The sequence below is a fragment of the Gopherus evgoodei genome, chromosome 3 (genome assembly GCF_007399415.2).
Source record: "Gopherus evgoodei ecotype Sinaloan lineage chromosome 3, rGopEvg1_v1.p, whole genome shotgun sequence".
Classification (NCBI taxonomy): domain Eukaryota; kingdom Metazoa; phylum Chordata; order Testudines; family Testudinidae; genus Gopherus; species Gopherus evgoodei.
Genome location: NC_044324.1, coordinates 95,055,044 through 95,082,242, shown reverse-complemented (window position 1 = coordinate 95,082,242; position 27,199 = coordinate 95,055,044). Strand labels below are relative to the sequence as shown.

The 27,199-nt window shown below is 42.3% G+C and overlaps 1 protein-coding gene across 1 annotated transcript in view; it reads right to left on the bottom strand.

The window, feature by feature from the left end:
- AMD1 (adenosylmethionine decarboxylase 1) overlaps nucleotides 1-23,674 on the bottom strand; it is a 50,318-nt gene extending 26,644 nt beyond the window's left edge. Inside the window, exon 1 of the mRNA XM_030556125.1 lies at nucleotides 23,202-23,674. Coding sequence (XP_030411985.1) covers nucleotides 23,202-23,332 — 131 coding nt within the window. The 5' untranslated portion in view covers nucleotides 23,333-23,674. The remainder of the gene's footprint in view (nucleotides 1-23,201) is intronic.
- Between the last annotated feature and the right edge of the window lie 3,525 nt (nucleotides 23,675-27,199).

Genomic DNA, 27,199 nt, shown 5'->3' with positions numbered 1-27,199 from the left:
CACAAAATGAGCTCAAACTAGCTATGGGAATAAAGGGAAACAAGACGACTTTTTATTGATACATTAGAAGCAAGAGGAAGACCAAGGACAGGGTAGGCCCACTGCTCAGTGAGGAGGGGAAAACAGTAACGGGAGACTTGGAAATGGCAGAGATGCTTAATGACTTCTCAGTGAAGACCGAAACAAAGAAGTCTGAAGAAATGTCTAGTATAGTGAATGCTTACGGGAAGAGGGTAGGTTTAGAAGATAAAATAAAAAAGAGCAAGCAAAAAATCACTTAGAAAAGTTAGATGCCTGCAAGTCACCAGGGCCTGATGAAATGCATCCTAGAATACTCAAGGAGTTAATAGAGGAGGTATCTGAGCCTCTAGCTATTATCTTTGGGAAATCATGGGAGACGGGGGAGATTCCAGAAGACTGGAAGGGGGCAAATATAGTGTCCATCTATAAAAAGGGAAATAAAAACAACCCAGGAAACTACAGACCAGTTAGTTTAACTTCTGTGCCAGGGAAGATAATGGAGCAAGTAATTAAAGAAATTATCTGCAAACACTTGGAAGGTGGTAAGGTGATAGGGAATAGCCAGCATGGATTTGTAAAGAACAAATCATGTCAAACTAATCTGATAACATTCTTTGATAGGATAACAAGCCTTGTGGGTAAGGGAGAAGCGGTGGATGTGATATACCTAGACTTTATCATGCAAGACCGTGTCAAATGCCTTACTATTCTTATAGATAAACTAGGAAAATACAATTTAGATGGGCTACTATAAGGTGGGTGCATAACTGGCTGGATAACCGTACTCAGAGAGTAATTAATGGCTCCCAATCCTGCTGGAAAGGTATAACAAGTGGGGTTCCGCAGGGGTCTGTTTTGGGACCGGCTCTGTTCAACATCTTCATCAACGATTTAGATGTTGGCATAGAAAGTACGCTTATTAAGTTTGCGGGCGATACCAAACTGAGAGGGATTGCAACTGCTTTGGAGGACAGGGTCAAAATTCAAAATGATCTAGACAAATTGGAGAAATGGTCTGAGGTAAACAGGATGAAGTTCAATAAAGATAAATGCAAAGTGCTCCACTTAGGAAGGAACAATCAGTTTCACACATACAGAATGGGAAGAGACTGTCTAGGAAGGAGTATGGCAGAAAGATCTAGGGGTCATAGTAGACCACAAGCTTAGTATGAGTCATCAGTGTGATACTGTTGCAAAAAAAAGCAAACATGATTCTGGGATGCATTAACAGGTGTGTTGTAAACAAGACATGAGAAGTCATTCTTCCGCTTTACTCTGCGCTGGTTAGGCCTCAGCTGGAGTATTGTGTCCAGTTCTGGGCACCGCATTTCAAGAAAGATGTGGAGAAATTGGAGAGGGTCCAGAGAAGAGCAACGAGAATGATTAAAGGTCTTGAGAACATGACCTATGAAGGAAGGCTGAAGGAATTGGGTTTATTTAGTTTGGAAAAGAGAAGACTGAGAGGGGACATGATAGCAGTTTTCAGGTATCTAAAAGGGTGTCATCAGGAGGAGGGAGAAAACTTGTTCACCTTAGCCTCTAATGATAGAACAAGAAGCAATTGGCTTACACTGCAGCAAGGGAGATTTAGGTTGGACATTAGGAAAAAGTTCCTAACTGTCAGGGTAGTTAAACACTGGAATAGATTGCCTAGGGAAGTTGTGGAATCTCCATCTCTGGAGATATAAGAGTAGGTTAGATAAATGTCTATTAGGGATGGTCTAGACAGTATTTGGTCCTGCCATGAGGGCAGGGGACTGGACTCGATGACCTCTTGAGGTCCCTTCCAGTCCTAGCGTCTATGAGTCTATAAAACCAGGAAGTACTGGATCAAAATTATAGTTCATTTACTGAAAGTTTTGGAAAACAAAAGCATGACTAGTAAATGAGCTAAGAGTCAACACCTGCTTACTTAAAATTGAAAGTAAGGCCATGTCTACACTAACCCTTATGTCACCAACAGGGATGTAAAAAAAACTGGGTGACAAGTTTCACTGGCATAAGCGCTTGTGTGCACACTTATGTCAGGAGGAAAAGCCAACATAGCTACTGCTGCTTATTGAAATTGTTTTATTATGTCAACAGGAGGGCTCTCTCCTGTTGGCACTGATCTGCTACAGCTGCGCCTCTAAGTTCACTAGTGTAGACATGGACTATGTTGCTGAATACCATGCCTGCGGACATTGTAGAGATGTTTCACATTTTTTAGGTTAAATCAATGCAGTGATGCCGGTGTCAATCTGCAGATATACTGAAACTAGCTCAGAAGCATTAATTGCCCCCACTTACCTCATTCAAGGCCCTGTGAACACCAAGATTCTATGGCCAGGAAATCTGGCATTTTTGTTGGAAATGGCACACTTACCATGGGAGTCTATTTTTCTGCAGCCAAGTGCTCAGTATTATTTTTCACTTTTCTTCCTCCTCTCCAGTTCTCTCCTCAATGGAACCAGATTACATTATATTTTTCCTGCACTGTTCCATGAAGCCAAGCAGCAGAGCAGACCCAACAGTTCTTTTCCCCCCATCATTTGTGCTTCTGCTTCTTAAAGCCTGACCTTCCTCTGCTGAGCCCAAATCAGAGCACATCAAAATGCTTGTCAGCTGCCATACTACTTCAGAGTTGTCAGAGCAGCCCATACAGGATTCTGGGACAGGCATATGGTTAAAAGGAAAGAACAAGCCACCTGGATCTTGCCACTCACCTTTGCAAAACAAAGCCCTCTGAGCATTATATTATGTCACTGCAAACAGCCAAAGCTGTCTCAAGACTCAACTGGGGAAATCCTGATTGACACTTGAAATGCGGGGTGCAATGTTTTGTTGTGTTTTGTCAAAATAGTTTTCTTCCCAATGATGCAGGCAGCTGGTGATTGTTTTATTAAATAGCTGCAAAATGTTCAACTCTTCAGAACTGCCAATGCTTTTCAATACAAAATGAATGAGACTCCAGTCCAGCAAGAGTGGGAAGTGTCCATATAGTATGGCTGCCAGTTTCATTGTCCCAACAGGACACGCAAAAGGGGAAAACTCTGAAGGAGCCATGAACAGAGGCAGTTAAGAGAATTTGAGGGTTGTAGCTGTGCTTGAAGGTAGCAAGACTTGGTGAGTGGTGCAGTTTTGTCTAGCTTTTCTGTCTGCAAGCTGCATAACTGGGCAGAGTGCCCCCATTTCAACAACTGAGACAGATCTGTTTGTTGGTGCCCTGGTAAGGGCTGGGAGGATTGGTCTATGCTACAGAGTTAGGCCAACATAATGCATCTCTACGCTACCAGATCTCTCCCGCCAACGTAACTTGCCTGCTACCTTGACTGACTTACTATAACTCCACAAGTGTAGCACTTGACATAATTAAGTCAACATAATGGCATTGTAGATACTGTCTTGCTTACATTGTTTTAACTGGCCTCCAGGAGGTATCCCACAATGCTCTACTGTGATCACTTTGGTCACTGTTCTCAACCCTGCTGTCCAGTAGCTAGGTACACAGGAAAGAGCTCCTTCCCGGTAAACTTCTGAATTTCCATTTGCATGGTGAGCTTGCCTGCCCAGCTGATCATGCCGGTTCCATGCTCCAAACATACTCCTGACCAGAGTATACAGAATTGGGGGATCTCCTGGGTCTGTGGGGAGCAAAGACTGTTCAGGCACAGCTCAGATCAAGCCACAGAAGTGTGGATATCTATGAGAACCTCTCACAGCATGGAGGAGAAGGGCTACCAAAGGGATCTGCAGCAGCGCCGTGTGAAAGCAAAGGAGCTGCAGCAAGCATAGCAGAAGGCAAGACAGGTGAACAGTCACTCTGGTTCAGCACTGCAGACATGCCACTTTTACAAGGAACTGCATGCTGTTCTTTCATGACCCCACCAAAAACCTCCAAGAGCAGCATGGATACCTCTGAGGAGTCAAGAGTCCCAGGCCACCGCAGACAACACTGGGTGACAGATGAGCAGGGGATCCACTGAATAAGAGCAGCCATCTTGGGTCTGATCAAAGATCCATTATCCCAGTATTCTGTCTTCTGACAGTGGCCAATGCCAGGTGCCCCAGAGCAAATGAGCACAACAGGTAATCAGGTGATCCATCCCTGGTTATCCAGTCCCAGCTTCTGGCACACAGAGACTAGGGTAGGGACACCATCCCTGCCCATCCTGCCTAATAGCCATGGATGTACCTACCTGCTATGAACTTATCTAGCGCTTTTTTGAACCCTGTTATATAGTCTTCACCTTCACATCATCCTCTGGCAGGGAGTTCCACCAAGTTGACTGTGTTGTGTGAAAAAGTACTTCCTTTTGTTTGTTTTAAACCTGCCGCCTATTAATTTGGTGACCCCTAGTTCTTGCATTATGAGAAGGCACAAATAAGACTTACTTGCTTTCTCCATACCAGTCATGATTTTATAGACCTCCATCTTAACCCCAGTAGTCTCTTTTCCAAGCTCAAAAGTCCCAGTCTTAATCTCTTCTCATATGGAAGCCATTCCATATGCAACATTTTTGTTGCCCTTTTCTGAACCTTTTCCAGTTCCAATACATTTTTTGAGATGGGGCAACCACATCTGCATGCAGTATTCCAGATGTGGGCATACCACCGATTTACATAACAGCAATATGATATTTTCTGATATTTTGTCCTGGAGAGCCAGGAGCTGTTTACAACCCTAGAGAAGTCCAGACAAGTGCAGAGCAGAAGCATGGCTGCGCCTGATTCCAGGGAAAGAACCTCTGCTGAGTAAACACTTACCATAAATATCGGGAGGGGGTGTCACATCTTAGGTTTGTTTTTTAATTTAAAATCCAGTTGCGACAGAGTAGCTATGTGCTTCCCAGTGCCTGGACCAGCTAAGCAGAGGGTGCCCTGCAAAACACTGTGTACAGAGGGACGTCCTGGGAATCCTCCATAGAGCTCTCCGGGAAACTATCATGCAGGTACTCTAATCCATTGTAGAAGGTTTCTGTGGAAGATCGCCGTATTTCTTCCACCATGGTACAACACTTTCGCACACCACTCCAGTATTAATTTAGCAAGCATCATCGCAGTACACAGCATAAGGACGCAGTCTGTACCTGGACACTTGCAGCAGCAGCTGTTCCCTTGCAGCACATATTATTTTCAGGAGCATATCAGCTAGGATTATCTATGGGAGACAGTGGTAAGTGTTCACTTCAATTGCTCAACCCACAAACACTAGCCCCTGTGGACTTCCTTTTGTTTTTCCATCCCTTCCTCCATGCTTGACACTACATGGCTGTAGTATGGATGGCAGGGGTTGGCACTGCCCACACAAACTGTAAGCCTAGGGCAGACAGGGTGCGAGGACACAAGTCAAGGGCTGCTCTTGGGCACCCTGTCCCCCCACGCGGGGCAGCTAGATGCTCCAGGCCTCCCTCTGTGTCCCCGGGCTACCCTGGGAGACTAACCGTGGCAGAGGAAGAAAAGGAAAATGTTTCAGTAGCCATAGGCCATCGCATGCAGACACATCCCACACCGCCTCCGCTTGTAGTTTGGAAGGGAGAATGCCAGACCCTGACCTCCAGACAATGTTCATGTTAGAAAGAGAAGGTGGCATGGTCCCCGGGAACTTACAGTTCTGCTGTGGGTCACATCGTCCCCTCCCGGCCCCCCGCCCACTGCAGATGGTCCAGCTCCCTTGCCCTACTCACCATGGCTAGGGCAGCAAACAAGTTCAATGAACACCTTGTAGAAATGGAAATGTTCTGTTTTACACTTGCATGGGTTCAGGGAAAGGATTTTTTTATGGCAAGTTTGCACCGACAACGATCCCTTTGTGCTGTGCCTGTTTTACAGCTGAAAGTGTAGCCTTTACACTTCCTCCACACCAGTGGAGAGGGTCTCCCAGATAAGAAAGGCAAAAGAGAATGCATGACATTTAATGAAAGGAGTACTTCTGGGACAGTGGAAACTGAGCAGAGGGAATGGAGGATTGCTCTTGCAGAAAACATGGACACAGACATGAGGAAAAAAGCCCGTAAGAATGAGCATGGCACAGAGAAGGTGATGATGGGGATTCTGAAGGAACAAAGACATGTTGGGTCATCTGATTGACCTACAGGAGAAACAGCTTAAGGCTTGACTCCCTCTGCAGCCCCTGTAGAACTGCATTCCAACATCACTCTACTTCCCCCTCCACATTCCAGTAGCTGTCGGGGGCAAATGAAATATCCCTTCCCTCAGCCTCAGGCAAGGATGCACAGAATCTCAGCCACACACATGGATTTTTAAAGAGATGAATGTGTGCCTTTCACCATTGTATTCCCATCTTTCCAAGGTTTAATTCTTTGTCAAATTTTTTTTTGCATAGACAAACTAAAAGTTCAGGTCTTGAAAATGAATTATTAATTCAAAGTGTGGAGAGGCAGGGGGAAACTCAGGCACAGGAGTGAGAGTCCAACCTCAGACGCGGAGTGGTGGGTGGAAGCCAGGAGTCCTGGCTCCCATATCTTCCACACTCTAAGCAGCAGCCCACACTCCCCTCACTCATGGCAGCCACTGTTTCAGCCCCCAACCCAGATGAGTTGCTGGATCAATGCATATTTCCCAGGCATCACGTACACCCCTCATTCACCAGCAGTACATTTGGAAGGGCCAAGGCTGAATGGAATGTTTCCCCAGGGATGGTCTTCCAGCAGTAGGTCAGGAGGCAGTTCTAGTGGTGCTAGTGAGTGGGGGCTGCAAGTTATTTTCAGAGCAAAGCAACAGGTATTTTTTCCAAGATAACGTCACTACATACACAGCAGTCACAGCAAGGTTCAGACTACTGGTAGGCACAACACAGAAAAGCACCATGCATTATTGTGGTCATTGTAAAAGGTTGTGCTCACCACCATGGCGCCTCCTGCTGGTTTCTTTGGGAATTAGCTCTGTCCATCAGCAGGGCATCCTCCTCTTGTTGTGTCTCACTTTCCACCACTGCTTCTCCACCATCTCTGGGGACCCGCATTGTCCCAGACTACAGCATCCTCTTCAGGGCATGGCCCTCCAGCTGTGCCCCAACTCTGTTATCTCCCCCTTCCGGATAAACCAGAAGTCCTTCACCTGGTTTCTTGCCGCAGTGGCAAACTGCAGCCTCCTAGTCCAGCCCCTTGCTCGGGGCCCACTGCAGTCCTTTGGCTGGCCACTTCCCTTGGCGGCCAGTGTGGCAAAGGGGGAGCAGGGGCCCGCTACTCTGGGCCCCAACCCAGGGACCCTATAGCAGGTGCTCACTGCTTCTTCTCTGCTGCTATTTGCTTTCCCTGGGCCACTTCCCCATAGCCCCAGCACCTACTTGGCCTCTGTATCAAGCCCAGTCTGGGAGCCAGCCAGGATGGAGCTCTGCTTGCTCCCCTAACCCTGCCTAGCACTGCTATGTCCCAGGTACTTCTCTCTACAGACAGCCAGTCCTTCTCCCTCAAGCTCTAGGGACACTCTCCCCTGCAGTCCTTCTTATAGGACCCAGACTGGCCCTGATTGGCTCCTTCTAAACCTTCCTCTGGTTGGTTGGGTTTTGTACAGCTGCTCCAAGGGCTGCTATTAACCCTTTGCCAGACAATGAGGGGCACTGCCCCATCAAAGTCATTAACAGAATGGGTTTTCAAAGTCTGAGGTACACTGCTTCATGTCAGCAACTCTTCAAATGGCCAAAGGGACATTCAACCATTCCGCACTTGCTGAGCCTATTGTTTAACCGCTCATTGCTACAGTCCAGATATCTGGTGTATGGCTTCATGAGCAATGGGAGTAAGGGGCAGGCTGGATCTCCCAGGATCACTATTGGCATTTCAACATCAAAGGTGATTTTGCAGTCTGGAAAACAAGTCCTTGCTTACAGCTTTCTGACTAGACCTGTGTTCTTAAAGATGCATGCGTCAGACATCTTCCCAGACCATCCCACGCTGTCTGTAAAACCACCCTAGTGATCCACCAGCACCTGCACCACCACAGAAAAGTATCCTTTGCTCTTTATGTACTCTGTGGCAATGGTGGTCTGGTGACAATACGGATATGCATGCTATCACCCCACTGCAGCAAAACCATCCAGTATCTCCTGCACATTGCCCAGAGTGACAACGCTTCGTAGGAGAAGACTATTAACAGCCCTGCATACTTGGATCATAGCAACCTGCACAGTGGATTTCCCAACTACAAACTGATTCCCCACTGACCAGTAGCAATCTAGCATTACAAGCTTCCACACAGCAATTGCCACTTGCTTTTCCCACTATCAGAGCATGTCTCGTTTTAGTGTTGCTACACTGCAGGGCTGGGGAGGGCTCAGTACACAGTTCCTGGAAAGTGGCCTTGTTTAAAAGTTCTGCAGCCACTGATCATCCCATACTTGCATAACAATGCAATCCCACCAATCAGCTTGTTCCTCGGGAGCAGAATGGCACACCACTGTGTTCTGCTGCTGCACGACTACCAACAACCAGGAATTGTTTTGTTGCATGGCTTCCAGCAAGGCTACCTGAAGGACATTGCAGTGTTCCATGCAGCAGCTCCTCCCTGAAAATGGCAGTTTCTGTAGATTTTTACTCTCGCTCAGGGCATATTAAGGCAGTGCCTCTTGGCAATGGACTCTGCTAAGTTAGTGGCGGGACTTTCCACTGCCCCCTCGGCCGGACAAAGACACCACCCCAGGGATGCATTCTTATACACAGGTATAAGCAAGTTATACGTCAGAAGTGATGTGTGAGGTACAACCCCTCTACATAGTAAGGTGCCGCCTCTCTCCTTGTACACGTTGGTTCGAACAAAACAACTTTATTCATCATATTACCCTTTTGCCCCTATCATTGGGATGGGTTAGTTTTTTTCTTGTTATCTGTGTGGAGTGTACAAGTATGCGAACGTTCTGTTATCTGGTGTCCAGTACCTTTTAGCTATGTCTTTTTTTGCACCATCAGCCCTTTCCTTGCCAGCTTCTGTGAGCAGGGCCTGCCTCTGGCTCACAGCTTAACTTTGCTTTATGTTAGCAAAGTCCTGACCATTACTTTAGTTCAGGCCTTAGGCCTCATACCAGGCCTCTGATACCAAGTTATCTCAGGGCCTCCTCTTACTACAGTGCCATGTTTTCTTTCCTGTCTGAAGTCAGAAGTAACTTCCTGTGCATGAAATGCAAGTTGGTAGCTGTGGTGGAGGAAGATTCTTAGATTAAGGGGCCTTTCCTGTCTGAAGTCAGAAGTAACTTCCTGTGCATGAAATGCAAGTTGGTAGCTGTGGTGGAGGAAGATTCTTAGATTAAGGGGCAAGTAGAGATGCTGAGGAGTTCCTAGACAGCCAGGTACAGGAAACATCAGGTTCAAGAACAAAAGGAGCTGGCCACCAAAGAATCAGAGAAAGAGAAAGTCAGGGGAGACCTAACAGTGTGTAAGCATGAGAAGAGGTCACAGCGGTGCTCTACACAGCTGGGGACACAAGATGGGCAGGCTGTGGCTACTAGAGAAAAGAGGACCAGGAGGAATTCCACACAGTTGGCAGTTTCCAATCGATACCAGGTCCTCAACGTGAAAACTGTTGAATATCTCAAGATTCAACTGGTCTAAGGGAACGTACAGGACACCATCTAACACCGAGGATGGTAGCTCAACTCAACCTGTAAGAAAAAAGCTTGCCTATGAAGGGTTCTCCAACTGTCTAAAGATGACACTATTCTTGTTGAGGATTCAATACTTGGAAGAATTGAAAAAACATTCTGCAAGGCACAGGACAACAGGATGCTATGCTGCCTTTCCAGAGCCAAAACATGAGACATCACTCTAACAATGAATATAATTCTCAAGTTAATGGGCCAGGATCTATTCATGATGGTTCATATCATGAATGACACTGCACTGTGGGATAATCACAGATCAGACAAGACTTCAGGGTACTTGGAAGGGTGCTGAAGGAGAAGAACTTCCAAGTGATCAGTTTCTTCCTGTTGTGTGGGCAAAGGAAGACAAGGCAGAAGACTTTGGAAGTAAAGGACCAGCTAGGTAAGTGGTGTGGACGTTTGGTACTGTGGAACACCAAACACCTTCTATCATAAAAGGAGACTGCATAGTTTAGATGACCTCCATCTCAGTAGAAAGGGAACCAATCTCCTAAGAGCCAAGCTGGCCAGAGTAGGCAGCAGAACACTAAACTAACAAAACAAGTGTAAAAAGAGGGAAGATACAAGCACTCATTTAGCACACATCCATAAAATCAATCAATCAAGGAACCAAACCATATGAAGAAATTCTTCATTTGCCTATACACCAATAGCAAGAGCATGGGCAACAAGAGGAATCGGAACTGCTCATTTAAGAACATAAATTCAACTTTAGTATTATTAAGACCTGAATGGGAAAGATCTCCATGACTAGATTATCGAAATCAATGGTTGTAACCTATTTAGAAAGGATTAAGTGGGCAAAAATGGGAATGGGAGTGGCACTCAGTCAAAAAATGTTTTGGGAGTCACTGATAACTTTGAAGAAAATTATTTTGAAAGCTTGTGGATCAACATCCTATCAGATACAGTACAAGATGGGTATTAGTTGGCATCTGCTACAGACCACCAAAAAATGCCAGGGAAAAGGATGACTAACTTCTTACACAATTACCTATCATGTGTAAGGAAAAAAAATCTGTTATCATGGAAGACTTCAAAACATATGCTAGAGATACCATGCTCTAGTACTACAACACCCACAGAATTTCTAAGTATTATAGATGACAATTTCCTAACTCAAAAAATGTTGCCCCCAGCACAGGGGAAATTCTACACTAGACCTCATCTGAGGGATAAAGAGGAACTAATCACACAACTACGAGCAGCAAAGAGTCCTGTGGCACCTTATAGACTAACAGACGTATTGGAGCATGAGCTTTCTTGAGTGAATACCCACTCCGTCGTATTCACCCATGACAGCTCATGCTCCAATACGTCTGTTAGTCTATAAGGTGCCACAGGACTCTGCTGTTTTTACAGATCCAGACTAACACAGCTACCCCTCTGATACTTGACAACTAAGAGCTAACTGTAGTTTAGTTACAAGTGATCATAACTTAATCACATTTATAAAGTACAAACAGAATGAAGTCCAAACCAGTAAAATAAATATGGTTCTTGAAAATGTCAGCTTCACAAAACTGAAAACAACTGAGCCAAATTAGCTGAAACAATTTAATAGGAAAAATGTGAATGATAATTGCGAATTGTTTAAGGACTTTACTAGAGGTCCAAAAAGCCACTCAGGGAAAATTATATTGGTTAAAAACTTAGTTTAGAAAGGAAGGGAAGTGAACTATAAAAATAAAAATATAAAATAAATGGTAGAAAGGGGAAGACAGCATAAATATAAATCAGAAAACAGGAATTGTTAGCAAATTAATCAGATAACCAAAGGGACAAGGAAAAGTCTATGGCCACCAGAGTTAAGGATAATAAGGAGTTTTACTTTTAAACAAAGAATCCTAACAGCATTGGTACATTACTAGATGGAAATGGACCAATTATCAATACTGAAAAGTCAGAAGTGTTCAGTAAATTTGTTTTGTATTTGGGGAAAAACATGACAGTCATATGCCAATGCTTTCATTCTACTAGCATCTCTGGAGGATGTTAAATAGCAGCAACTAAAATTAAAAATGTTTAAGTCAGTAGGTCCAGATAACTTGCATCCAACAGTTTTAAAAAAGCTGGCTGAGGAACTTGCTGGACCATAATGTTTACTTTCAACAGCTCCTGGAACACTGGGGAAGTTCCAGAGATTGCAAAAAAGGTAACACTGTGCCATTATTTAAGAAGGGTAAAGGAAATGACCCAGGTAATTATAGGCTTCTCAGTCTAACACTGATCCCAGGTAAGATAATGGAATAACTTATACTAGATCTGATTAATAATGAATTAAAGGAAGGTAATAAGTAATGCCAATCAACTTGGGTTTATAGAAGATGGATTCTTTCTAACTTGATTTTTTTTAATGAGAATACAAGTTTGGTTAATAAAGGTTATAGTGTTGATATAATAAACTTTTGTAAGGCATTTTACCTGGTACTACATGACATTTTGATTAAAAACTAGAATGATAAAATTAACAGGGAATACATTAAAAGCTGGCAAAGTGATAGTCTCAAAACAGTTAGAAATGGGGAATCAGCATTTGGAGAGTGTTTCTAGAGGGGACCCACTGGGATCTGTTCTTGGTCCTATGCTATTTAACTTTTTATCAGTGACCTGGAAGAAAACCAAAATCCTTGAAAGTTTGCAGATGACAAATGTTAGGGGAATGGTAAATAAGAAAAGAGGACAGGTCACTGATACAGAGCAAGCCGGATTGGTTGGCCTCAAGCAAACTATGTTTTAATATGGCTAAACAGATACACATCTAGGAACAAAGAATGTAGGCCATATTTAAAAGATGGGGGACTGTATCCTGGGAAGCAGTGACTCTGAAAAATATTTAGGGGTCATGGAGAAGGATGAGCTGAACATGACTCCCAATGACAGACTGTTGCCAGAAGGGCTAATGCAAACCTTGGATCCATGAACACGGGAATCTCAGAGCAGAGATTATTTTACCTCTATATTTGGTACTGCTGTGACCACTCCTGGAATACTATATCCAGTTCTGGTGTCTGTAACTTAAGGATGTTGATAAACTGGAGATAGTTCAGAGAAGAGGCATGAGGATGATTAAAGGATCAGAAAACATGGCACAGACTGAGCTCCTTGCAGCTATCACTATATCTTAAAGAGAAGGTTAAGGGGTGATTTGGCTACAGTCTATAAGTACCTATAAGGACAAAAACTATTTGATAATGCAATCTTCAACCAAGCAAAGACAGATAAAATTCAATGACTGGAAGTTGAAGCTAGACAAATTCAGACTGGAAATAAAGCACCTATTTTTGACAGTGAGAATAATTAACCATTTAACAATTTACCAAGGGTCATGGTAGATTCTCCATCTCTGAATGTTTTCCTAAGAGATATGCTCTAGAACTTATTTTGGGGAAGATCTATGGCCTGGATTGTACAGGAGATCAGGCTAGATGATCACAGTGGTCCCTTCTAGCCTTGAAATCTATGAAACAGTCTTATATTTGGGCTGGATTGGTATTTGCACTGATTGTGCCTGAGCAACACAGCAGCCTTGTGACTAGAATCAAGTCTACTGTACCACAAAAGCCATTTGGACTTGTCATTCAATTCACCAGAAAGCTTTGGCAGCAAGCAATGCCAGCAGAACTGACAAAGGTATTTGATAAGGCTTTGAAGTTTACAACTTTCATTAGGTAAATGCATGCTTCTTCTATTTTATGAAAAGAAATGGGTACTCAGAAGCAGCTCTTCTTCCACACTGGTACTTGCTGACTTTCACAAGGCAAATTCTGAATGGTGTTTTTAAACTCAAAGAAACAAGGATTTTTCCTTGCTGAATGTAGCTCAGCCCTTGCAGAATACTCATCAGTAAAGTACTACTTTATTCTGAAAGTTTATCTGCAGAGGCAGAATATGGCATGGGTTGTCAGCCTGTGATTACAAACAGGTGTTTGAGTTGTGACCACCAAGCCATTTCTATATTGCTAACTGGGAAGGAGGAGCAGCCCAGGTATGGCAAAGGTTCAGAATGACCACACTAAGGTTCAGAACGACCACACAATATAACCCCCCCCCCCACTATTATACTGATGCAGTCCAAAATGATTTACACCAATACAGATCAATTTGGAGGTAAGACACTGCCGTAGGTTGCTTTTTATTTACATTGTAACAAATTTATTGTAGGGAATGACAATGTGCAGAAGTCTCTGGTGTAGACAGACCCTATGATGAATCATATCCAGAAGACAAGTTTAAGACAATGTTTCTCAGAGCTTCATTCAACTTTGTTTGATTAACTCAACTAGGCAACTGATTTTTGCTTATCCTAAGGTAGCAACTTAAGATGGATTTCACTCCATTTCATACTCTGCCACAATCTTTTTTATTACAGGATACTCAAAAACCAGATCACTTGTATAAAGATATCCCTGCTCCTTCCAAAATTATCTTCTGCCCATCCAGAACTATGTCTTAACTAGTTCACTAGCAGGTTAAGCATGGTTCACTGGGAGAATTCATATAGAAATGACTAGGGCAGTCAGGCTGTATTGCTTTGCATTAATTGCCTGTCAGATTATTATGCTCAGCATTCAGAAAGCAGGAATATGGAGGCTGGCTAAATGAACCTTGTCAGCAGTCTGATAATAGGGACATTCATAGCCAGACATTTAAAATCCAAGGTGAAATGCTGTAATGCAGACCCAGCTATCTCTATTTTCCAGAATAATGCTCCATTTACAATTATATTTTTCAGTGTGTAAAAGCTAAAGGGACATCAACCTAGAAATACCTGTCTATTGTTTTCCTACTGGATTAAAAGTAATTACATGTTTTTTTTTAATGCAGCAACAGGTGAGATTTTTAATGTGGAATAAAGGAAAAACTGTCAGGCTTAGGAAGCCCAGAACATGAAGCTACTTTTATCTTATTTTAAACTGACTAGATTTCAAATTGCATGCCCCATTGAATTGTTTGTTCTATATTTTACCCAATGTTTAAAAGTCAGTTCAATCTCAAGTACTTTAGTTTTTTTCCTGAACATGAAGTCTTCTTAGTTGATGCACCAACGTGGTAGTGTGAAAAGTGGCTGGTTTTCTCTGAGTCAAACAAATGTCTGAGTAAAAACTGAAACAGAATGATGGATTTAAATACAGTAAGAATCCAGACTTTCTTCCGATTTTTTGAAAGAAGAAAAGTTTGCATGGAAGCATGTTTTGAGCTTAAGTTGCTAATCTATTTGAATAAATGCTATTTCAAGACTGTGCTCCTTTGTGGCCTATAAATGCATATTGCTACTATAGAAGCTAATTATATAGAATATTACAGACCAATCATAGTTAAATACAAACAGTACTTAAGATTCTACCTGTACTAAGTAATATGGACTTGTGCACAATGTAGTTAAGTGTCTTATTGCTTCAACTATAGGTTACTAATAACTAAGATTTACTAGTGGTGTCAGATTTTATTCTAAACCCGCAACTATTAACTGTGAGGGCCCATACTGGAATTCCCACTCATGCGAGTGGTCTATTCATGCACAAGTACACCTCTACCTTGATAGAATGCTGTCCTCAGGAGCTAAAAAAATCTTACCATGTTATAGGTGAAACCACATTGTATCAAACTTGCTTTGATCCACCAGAGTGTGCAGCTCCGCCCCCCCGGAGCACTGCTTTACCATGTTTTAGCTGAATTCATGTTATATCGGGTTAGAAGTGTAGTTCCACTGAAGTCGAGGAGACAACTTTCATGAGTTATCACATTCAGACCTCTATTGCCCAGGAGAAACAGCATACCTATAATAAAACTGGATACCTGTAGTTGTTCCCCTATTTCATACGCAACTTGATGACAGGGTGGACTGATTTAAACCATAATTATTTAAATTACCAATTTTAATCATGATTTCAAACAGCAAGCAAGAAACCTTGATTTAAATGAATTTTAGTTGCGTTTTACATTTGTACTTCAATTATTTTTCTAAAGAAAAGTTGATTCTCACCATTTGGTAATCTTTAAAACAGGTAAAAGCAACAAAGAGTCCTGTGGCACCTTATAGACTATAGGACTCTTTGCTGCTTTTACAGATCCAGACTAACACAGCTACCCCTCTGATACTTGAAAACAGATTTATCTGCAACTAAATACAGACTTTACACTAAACTTGACACATCTTGCTAACCAGGAGGATGCATTGTATCTACACATGTATTTAGACCATTATATAACAATTTACATTTATTCAGATTCTTAATTTTTACCTTTTATTCCATTAGAATATGGTGAATGACTTCCTAGGTTTTTTTTGCGATTTGTAAAAATTTTATTTGGATGGAAATTCAAATTTGATTAAAATACACAAAAATAGCATTTACTTTAAAGAAAACTACCTTAAATGTGCTGGATACGTTTTAAAGTTTATCAAAATATGTTTTGCCTTTAAAACCGATGTATTAAAGTATTATCTGAACTTATTGTTTCTGGTCACCATGTCCTCCAAGATTTTACAATTAGTACATCTCATCCCCTCAAACCTGTTTTTTATTCCTAGATTGGAAAATAAAAAAAAAATCCTTCTAGCTTTATCACTCAACTGATTTCTTAACTATGAATGAACTAGTAATTGAACCAAACTGAATAAACTGAAAAGAAAATATTCCCTGAACACCTGCAGAAGGGGCAGCTACTCTGCTGTCAGAAGCTGGTTCAGCATTTAAACTCTGGTTCCAGATGCTTAGCCAACAACTTCCATCAGCAGTTCAGTGGTATAACTTTAAAACATCAGCTACAAACATGTACTGCTTAATCATTTAAATTAAACACAAAAATAGATCATAGTAAGTTTAGGCCTTAAACAACTGGCAATTTCAAATTAAATTTGAAATGAGTTTATATTTAGTTTTTTTTAATCCACCATGTTTGGTGTAAACAGCGCTGTTTTTAGCCATTACAGATTTCAGGTTCAAACTGTTTCATATACTGATTCAGAACTTAATTTCTTCTATTACTGAATTTATGTAAATCAGTTATGTTTGCCTTAGTAGTTCAAAGGGTACTTTATGTTCCTTACACATTATCAGAAATTCAGGCTACATCTGTAGAGAGTACAAGAGCATTCTATGACCAACAATTTAAATCTAGAAGCAAAGATTCACTCAATTCCTCAAGCTGAATGAAGTCCATCCAAAACATTAAATGGCAGCTAAATAACTGCTTGCTTTAAGCAAGTTTGTGCAATGCAACTCTATGCCAATTAAACTTTTACTTAAACATTACTGTCACTACTACAACTACATCATTATGATTTATTCTGGTATGGTCTGCTTTTTAATTTTTATTTTTATGCTAATTATTCAGCTCTTAAACTGAGTATAATGCATTACAGAAGTTCTTGGTGATCAGAGAGCTGACCAGTCATATGAAGCTAGCTATTCCTTATTTCAGTTGCTAAACTGCTTTAAAATATAGCTGAAAACACAAGCTTTCCTAATACTACTTTTCCATATATGCAGTTATTGTAGTTGCCACAGGTATGGTGCTATTTTGAATGCGAAGAGAGGTGGACCATCTGAAGGTAAGTATGGTCCACACTGACATTCCCATCTAGTCAGACTGCCAGCATTAGTGACATGAGAAAGAAAGTAAACTTTTCGCAAGCACTCTCTACAAGAAAACTGACTTAATCTTTACCAAAGCTCTAGGACAATTCTAAAGATGAAGCACAAAGTTACATGGGAAGCAAACTGTGTTCACTGTATTTATATACATGAAGATTTTATACATCTCCCAGTAATCTGACAGTTTCACTTTTAGCTTCAAACCAAGTAGTGAAGACCACCATGGAATTGTAAAGCAAGCTTAAAAGTGTAGCATCACCAATGGAAAAGATCTTTCTGCAGAGAACGGTGTTGAATGCCCCAAAGTTCTTATGATTCCTGCCTATTTTTGTCTTACAGTGTCCATCAGAGCGTGAAGGGGCCAGTTTACAGTTAGTCGTAAGCATATTATAAAGTAAGGTTTTAGTTATTTGCTTCCAATTAACAACTAAAAATGTTGATATTTAACTATCATTTTAATAGAAGAGCAATGCTAACTTGTGTAATATGGATGTTTGCAGAGAGTTTGATGTAAGCATTTCAGAAGTTTGTATTCACAAATTGCCTTCACCAATTTAGTTCACATATGGAGATTTACTTTAAGAAACAGCACTAATTGTAATAGTATTACAATTAAATGCTCAGTGATCTAAATATTAAGTATATAAATTTCTTCCATGAGGAAATTTTTATTTAACTTCTTTACATGATTTTGTTTGACAGGGGAATTGGTACATATTTGGGATGTGCCAACACAAACTTAAGTATAAGGAATTTTCAATTAGAGCAAACAGTATGCAGTACTGTTCAACATAAGATTTTAACTTATTTTCTTCCAGATCTCATGGTAATTAAGACCCATGGATCAAAGCATAGGTGTTCTTAAATCTTTGATTACATTTTAAAAAGTGAGACAACTGAGTGGCTGTTCAAAATACAGTCAGTAGCTATGATTTCATAAGTAAAGATGAGCTTTAATAGGCTCTGAATTCCTTGAAAAGCAATGAACCATATTTAGAAATGACTTCCCAAAGTTATATGCATGAATATATCATTCTGCAATTAATAAAATAAACCTCAAAAATTATTTTGGATCACAGGGTTCCTCTGGATTCCAGGGTGGGTAGGAATGGTGTCCCTAGCCTCTGTTTCCCAGAAGCTAGGAATAAGCAACAGGAGAGGGATCACTTGATTACTTCTTCTGTTCATTCCCTCTGGTTCACCTGGCACTGGCCATTATCAGAAGACAGGATACTGGGCTAGATGGACCTTTGGTCTGACCCAGTGGGGCCATTCTTATGTTCTTATCTTTACTACTATAGGTTTATGGAGAAAAATGAAGAGTATAGTATGTACTTAAAATAGATTGCAGAGTAGGGTGGATAAAAATGTTTTTAAACAATAAAATCTTTATTTAAATTGGATTTCTTTGATAAAATGCTTTTTGAGGAAAAATCCATCTACAGATAGTTTTAATTAAGATACATTATAGCTCAAAGATCTCAAATTCATATAATGGAATAGGGATTATTAATTCTAATAATATAGTAAGAGACAATATATTCATGTAATGTTTAAGAAAAATTTTGTAAATGAGTTCCAATAGTTCATGGATTAGGGACCCAATCTTATGGGGGCTCCAGGGGCTTCTGTATAGATTATTTAGGCTAATTTTTCTATCTACCCAGTGGGAGTCAGTGTTCAGTCTAGAAGATACCAGAGATGCTTAGTTTTGCAGTTCTCAAATTGTGGATTTGTCTTGAGATAACATGTTTGATAACAGCAAAAATGCGGGTGAGTTGATGGATGGATGAGAAACAACAGACCTCAACCCTATCGTCCCTCACAAATTTGTGTACAGAGTCAATCTCTTACTTCTCTATAGAAGTGCAAGATTGTTGGGGGTGGAATAAATCTGCACAAGGAGAAGTAGTCTGGAGATAATGTGAGAAAGGGGGAACAGGCAGCAGAAACAAAAGTGTAACTGAGCAGCATATTTCAAAAATCATCTTCTTTCTGAGTGTAGCCATCCTAGATCTGAGATCTACCATACCATACTCATTAGAAGGAAAAACCTATAATGGCAGCAGGCCATAAAAGAGACCCAGTTTGGGAATAAGAACTATTCAAGAAATATACATTTGCTGATGTTTTAAAGAAAGTCACACCAGTGAACTGGTGGAATTCACTTAAGCACTTGGATTTAGAGACCATTGAAGTGGTCTGCTGGTGTAGAAAGAATATTTTCTTCCTTTGGACTAATTCATTCCAAATTGAGAAATCATTTTGGACCTGAAAAAGCAGGAAAGCTTGTTTTTCTTTTTCAGGTTATGAACAGGAAAATGAAGGTGAAGACAACTGAGTTTCTCATGTTGACCTGGCTGACAGTCTATTTTTTTTTTTTTAAATATTTCATTTAACTATTTCAGTTAACCATTAACAAAAACAAACCTGATTTTAAAAAATTTGAATGTTTAAACTCAAATGCATGCTTGTTTTGTTAAAATGTGTTTGCTGTTGAAGAAAAAATCCAGAATACATAATGTTATTCTAGTTAAATAAAACAATTTAAAAGTCTGTCCAGTAATGTTCTCCTCCTAACAATAGCACAGCAAGAAAATTCTCCAAATATTAATGATTAACCTGTTGAATTGGAGATAGTTCACCTCCCAGTGACTTCATAAATATCTGCTTCAATTACCCTTGGTAAATGAAATAACTTAGTTTTACAGCTATATCAGAAAATGAATCTGAAAAGTTTTCAAAGTAGATCACTTGAAAACCTATACTGTAGGTTTAATTTTGAAAGGTATACATCTGAGTTGTGAAGAATATGCATTAAGGTTTAACAATCAACAAGAATGCACTCTTATGTAGAAGTATCAGAGGGGTAGCCGTGTTATTCTGGATCCGTAAAAGCAGCAAAGAGTCCTGTGGCACCTTACAGACTAACAGACATTGGAGCATGAGCTTTCGTGGGTGAATACCCACTTCGTTGGATGCATGCATCCGACAAAGTGGGTATTGACCCATGAAAGCTCATGCTCCAATACGTCTGTTAGTCTGTAAGGTGCCACAGGACTCTTTGCTGCTCTTATGTAGAAATCCATGATTAAGTCTTCCTGACTAGTGATTTAAATTAAATTCACCCTGTTGCAGAGTGGCTATTGAACAGACAAGGAAAAGTCAGAATATAATTCCTCTCCATTTGATGCAACTGAAGAAAATAAACCATACAAATAAGTGTGCCTATTTTCTTGAAGTGTAAGTTTTAAGCCTCTGTCTCCATACTTCTAGAGCTATAGATCTGGCAAACAAACTCTTCTCTACATACAACTTGCACTGGTTTAATTAGTTTTACTCTTCTATTTTAAAGGTGAGATTTTCCAAGGCATTAAGAGCACTTACATGCCCAGCTAGCACTGAAAGTCAGTACCCTTGCACGCCCCAAATGGACTATGAGGGACAGGACACAGAAACCTTGCCATGGAGTAAATGGAACTGCAATTCAGGAAACCTGTATCTTGCCAGAGGAAACCTAAAACCAACTCATTTGTGCATGTATGTTTACCTGCTTTAACCTAAATTATTTCTTTTTCTTAGTTAATAACTATTCAGATAGTTGATTATACGATTGTCTACCAAGTGTTGTCTTTGGTATGAGGTCTAAGGTGCAAATGACCAAGGGTGACTGATCCTTTGGGACTAGGAGTAACCTGAATATCGTGATTTTTGATGCAAGGGACCATCACAAAGGTAAGTTTGCCTGGCTGGCAAAACAGACCAGAGTGGTCAAGGGGTCTGAGACTCCATGGTTCAGCTGCGTACTTGGGTTTCACCAAGTAACAAGTGCAAACTCAAGTATAGAACTCTCAACCAATTCGGTATTTTTGCCCTACTTCTTGACAGTCTGCCCTGTGGTAGGCACACTGACCTATGAGCTACTCCAAAGAGCTTGATAGTATGTTTTCCAAATCAGAAGCTTTTCTGCACCCAGGATGCTAGCCTGGATACAATCAATCCAATTCTTTCAATACCATTTCTGCTGCCCTCTGAACATGGGATGCCTTTCCTGAGCTCATCTGCAATGCCTCCTGTGATTCAAATTATTAAGACCTGCTTCTACTGGAATATGCAAGAAATTTGCCAACCAATAACTGCTAGATGGAAAGGAAGTTAGGGAGATAGCCATAGAACTAAGGTGTGCCAGTTATCATCCTGACCACTCCGCTTTGATGCTTTATCCGCCTTTTGCCCTTAAGACCATAAGCACCTCACAACAGGGATGGTTTACAGTACTCAATATATTTTGTGCCACTATTTAAATATATGTATAAACAACTTGGGTATATTCAGAGATCTGGTGCACATGTAGCATTACTTCTCTTACTGTTTAGTTCAGGCAAATGGAGATGTGTATGTAAACTACATAGAAACTTTTTTCCATGCTCATTCTACAGTACTAAACACAAAAGTTTGAAATTAAAAATACATATCTACAACTAAGATTCACAATTTTAATTTCCTTCTGACCTCCAGCATCTGAAGGCAACACTTCAGTGGAAGAGCCTTCTGCTAACCACCTTTACAGTAAAAGCACTCAAAGACTACAGCTGTGCAACTCTTGGCAGACACCCCTCCCCAGGCAACACAACACTGCACTGGTGAGACAACCTAGAGTAGCAGAAACCTCCTGTCACACCCAACACTTTTTAATCAAAGACCTGTGCCCCAGCAGGCTTGTCTTAGATACTGCACTAACAAAACAGAGCAGCCACAGCTCAGAGACGCCGTCCTTACCACGTCAGGCAGAGTAGTTAGAAGCACGTGCACAGGAGAGACCCAGCCTTCTCCTCCCCCCGCATGAATGAGGGTGGAAGAAGCGCCAGCACATTCCTCAAATGCCCATTGGGCGACAGCCCCAGACCCAAACCTCATTGGCTTGAATTTGTCAATGGGATAGGAAAGGGAGCCCGATTGGGGGGGGGGTGAGGGGGGAAGAGGAGACATGGCGAAGGAAGAGCCAGGAAACTCACGTGTAATCGTGGTTCCAGCCACACTTCAGCATTGGGAGGGGGCTACTCCCTACCGCCTGCCAGACCGCCCCACTGCGCCACAACCACAGACAAGGGATCCCCACGGATTAATAGCTCGTGCGGGGGAGGAAGGCTATCTGAATCCGCTCCACGCATTAGAGTTGGAGCTACTGCGATACCCATCATGAGGCAACCCCCAAGGCCTGCCTCCGCAGCAAAGGAAGACGACACGATCGCCCCCTCCCTACTGCAGGCTCCGTGGGCGGAGGAAAGTAGTAGATACGCACTCTTATGAGGGTCTGGACACAGGTGACAGCCCACGCCGGTCTACGGGTAGCTCACCCCTTTCTCCTCAGTCCGGTCGCTTGGCAGCAGGGGACCCCGCCATAAAAGCGGCTCCCTCCTGGGTTTCGTTATCAGGGGAAGGGCCAGGCGCTGGCCGAATCCGGACTCAAACCGCGGGTGCGCACGGGGCAGCAGCCTCTGCAGCTGCGGCCCCTCCGCGTGAGCCAGGCGGCGGGCAGCACTGCGATACTTGCCCCCGCTACACCCCTACCCCGTCACCGCATGTTGCCAGCAGGGCCCTACGGGCTCCACGCGGTGGAGGTGGGTGTCATGGCTCCTGCGCAGAGCCCGGTCACTGACTAACACCTTCGCCGGGCCCGGGGGCGCTCTCCTAGAGCCAGCGGGACCGTGCCGTGGGCAGGCTGCGAGCGAGGCGCTGCCCGGGGCCCCTGGAGGGCAGGGGAAGGTCACACTCCACGTGAGGCCGGCCGTGGCTCGGAGCCAGGCCAGCACCCCGGGCACGCACAGGCCGCGCCTCAGGCCGGGGGACGGTTACAGCTCCCCGCCCTCCCCAGAGCCTCACCCGGAAAAGCGACAGGCGCGCCCCTCCCCCCAGCCCAACCGCACCCCGAAGCGGCTCGCGGCGCCCTCCGGTTGCCTTGCGCCCGTCCGCAGCGCGCCAACCTGGGGATGGTGCGGAGATCGCCGGACCCCTTGCTCTGGTGCGGCTCCTGCGGCGAGGGCTGCTCCCGGGCGAACCACACCTCCAGCAGCTTCTCGGTCCCTTCGAAGAAGTGTGCACCGTTCTCCTCCATGGCGCGACAACTCGGCAACCAACAACCACAGAAATTAACCCCAGCCCGGCGGCCGCCCCGGCGGCTGCTGCTGCTGCACGGGCCGCGCCGCCGCCGGGTCCCCGGCCGCGAGTCACCTTCCAGGAGATAACGTTATGTGACTCTTCAACAAAACCAACAGCAGCGAAACCGCCCGGGTGCGCGGCGGCTGCGGCGTGAGCGCAGGGGTTACAGTCCGGGCGGGCGGGCGCGGGGCAGGCGAGGCGGTTCGGTTCCTTGTATTCCGTGTGTTCCCCTGTTGCAGAGAAGAGCGTAGAGCGAGCGCTAGCTAATGTCGCCGGCCATACTGTGTAAGCGAGGGGGCGCCGCGCACGCAGCCGCCTTTATACCCGCACAGGTAACAGGGAACTGGCCGCCGAGCGCGGCCATTGGACAGGCGCCTCTCGGCCCCGCATTCTCCCAACTCCCGTTGGATACCGTACCTGCCTGTCAACTCGTCTCGGCCTGTTCGACTCCACCCTCCAGAGCAGCCCGCCCAGAGAGAGCTGTGTGAGTGGGGAAGCACGCATGGGACTGCGAGCGAGAGCGACTCGGGGAAAGCAGAAGTGTGTGTGGTGTGAGGGGCATAAGGGGAACGAGCGGAGAGCGGTGAGAAGGTGTTTAAGTGTGAGGTATGGGGCTAGGCATGTCACTGTTCCTGAGGTTGAGAAGGGAGGAGTGTGACATAAGCTCCTTGTGTGAAAGGGGGTGAATAGGGGAGAAAGTGTAGTTTTTTTCAGCTTGGTGCAAACCCCAGTGTATTAAACTAAATCAGCATTAGCCAGTTGTAAACAGATGTAAGCGTGTCCACAAAGGGGTGTGCACCAGTTTAACTAAAACAATGTAAGTATGTTTAATTTAAAAATTAATTTCGGTTAAAATGGTGCAACTTTTGTATTCAGACATGGCAGGGGTATAAGAAATAACCTGTGTGAGAGAGAGAAACAACAGCGATAGTGTAAGGGAAAACATGTGTGAAAGAAAAAGGGGTGATTGCATGTGTGTGAGGCCTTGTCTACATACAAAAGTAGTGCAGGCTTAACTAAATCATTTTTTTTAATTGATAAAGTATCAACTTAAGGTAAATTGATATAAGGCACTCTTAAACTGGTTAAGTGTCCATGCACCAAATTAATGAAAGCAGTTTCTAAACTAATGTAGTTAAATGAGTACAATTTTTGCATGTAGACAGGGGTGGGAGAGTGAGCGAGCATAGTACAGTACAGAGATCATCAGATGATGGTGTTACTTAGGGTACAATATTTGCTTGTGATACGGCCATTTTATGCTGCTCTGTATGTGCAAAGGGGTTGTAAAGCCGTTGTATCTTGGCAGCTGGGATTTCCTCCTGTGAGAAAGTTCCCAGGAGGGGAACTTACAGTGCTACTGTAGTTCTATGCCAACCACCATTTTTCAGCTTTTTGATATAAGGAGCATGACCAAGGGAAAGGGTGCATAGTCAGAGTGGCTCCACATTCCAGCTATCCCTGCCTGCCAGAATATCACCTTGAGTTAATAGGCAGCTGGATCCTGGCAATCACCAGCCCCAGAATACAAGGAGCACAAAGGTAGCATAAAGCCACCTTTGTCCTTGCCCATTTCTGTTCCGTGCTGAGGATACCTTGATCAGAACGAAGAATCAGTTCCAAAGAGGGAGTGATGAAAGAATGTCTGTGTTTTAGTGTGAGCAAAAGAAAATGGACAAATTCCCCATACTGCTTCAACCCCTTTACACCATTCTCGAAAAAAAATAGGGGCTGTGTAGTATATAGAATCAACCCCTGGAGAATATTCCTTTTGTACAGGGGTTTCTCATTTTGTGGAAAGCTGGTTGAATGGCTATTTTTCAGCTGCTAAGAAAAATTGTGTATCTGTGGGAGGGAACAAAAAGGGTAATGTGTTGGGTGGATGGGTTCCTCTGCTAAACACAGTTCAGTCATACTGTTGACTGATTTGCTTATCACATATTTCCAAGGACACTTTAAAAGGATACAGATAGAAAAAAACTAGTTGCTGCTGATCTAGTCTGTGCACATAAAGAAGACTGTGCACTTTCAAGACATTTGACCAGTTTCTAGGCAAAAGTGTTCATTGTTTTTATGTATCTGTACTACTCCCAGCCCAGTGCTGCCCTCCCACATTCATCTTGATTTAGCAGCCTTGGTTCTCCCATTTCTACTTACATACAAGGCAGTAACTACAGCCAGCTCTCTGCTTCAGTGGGTCAAATGTTAGTGTTGAAAATTTCTCTCTCCAAACACAAGTTGTTCATTTACCTTGTGGAAATTCTGGTTTGTTTTTATGTCTGTTGTAACTAGCAATGATAGTTCTCTTATTTACTTGTTAATTATCTTTTGTTAGTGTCTAAATCTAAAAACAGACAAAATAGTCAAAGCATGGGTTTTATATGTTTGTTATATAGGGGCTGTATAGTGGATTTCTTGTACACAACCAGTTGCTATTCTGATGTATTATATTAGATATCAATAAAAAATACAAAGTGCTGTCCTTCCATCTGAGCCTCTTTTAGGAGCCCAGTAAAATTCTGATGGCAAGCTCAGAGTTTACTAATATTAGCGCAATGATTAGGTGAATTTACATCAGGTAAAATAGTAAGGGCATAGGTGTATTGAATGGATCTTTTTTTAAATATATAAGCTAGTAATATAAAAATGCAAGTGCATAATCAATATATTTATATAAAGGGCTAGTTTAGTTTGATTCATGAACCTTCAAATATCCTTTTTTTCAAAAGGCGTACAAAACAATGTTTTTGGCTTAGTATGTATCCTGTTATTCAGTTATTGAAATGTCCTCGATTTGGGGACAAGCTCCCAAGGATGAAGTAACAATGAAAGATTATGATGACCCAGACAAATATAATCAGGGTAAACAAAGAAAGTCCCCAAAATCCCACAAACCTCTGACATATATTAAGATTGATAGTTTTGTTATTAATAATAAATAGATAAACAAGTTATATAATTTAGGGTGTAATATGGAATCTTGTATTTAGTCATAAAATATTATTATGTGACAAATAAGAGGAGAGTGGTGTTGATAAAAGTATGGTGTCATCTTGGGTATAAAAGAGTGTATGGAGATGTAAGTCTTTGCCTTTGTTTATGTACACCTTGTTTATACGTACAGTCAAACCTATGCCTGATATACCTCAGTTAATCACTGGGGTGTGGCACTTTGTACCTATGCTGAAATAAACCTGTTCCTTGGATGTGAACTCAGGAATTAGCAGTGGTTTTGTATGCTACAGTAAGCAGTGGTTGTCTGTTTTGCTAGGTTTCTAAGGTACCTGTAGACCTGCTTGGTTGTCCAGAAAATATTCTTACAATAACTTGAATATTTAGCTATGCCTTGCAAAATTCTGTATTTGCTGAATAGCAAAGAGAAATAGTTCTTATGTAATAACTGGCCAGTATTGTGAAAATTATATCTTAATTAAAAAAAAAAGTTATTGTAACCTTCCCACAATTTACTTAAAATGAATTTATTCAATAGCTAAAAAGAAAAATACATAAAATATTAAATAATCACTCAGTGAAGTTTTTTAAAGGTAAATTACATCCTCAGGCCAAGAATTTCAATTTTGATGCAAGTAATATGAACTAAAGAGCTAATGTAAAAGCTAATGGATGCCCAGATGCCACAGTAGTGAGTTTTACAAACATTAATTTATTAATCCTCACAACATTACTGTGATGGGTAAGTTTTATTCCTGTTTCACAAGTGGAGCTATTAAGACAGAGGTTGGTGGTCTGAGTTTCATAGGAAGAGCTATTTAAGTGACTTGTTCAATGCCTCAGAGTGAGAGCGTGAGAAGCAAAAATAAGA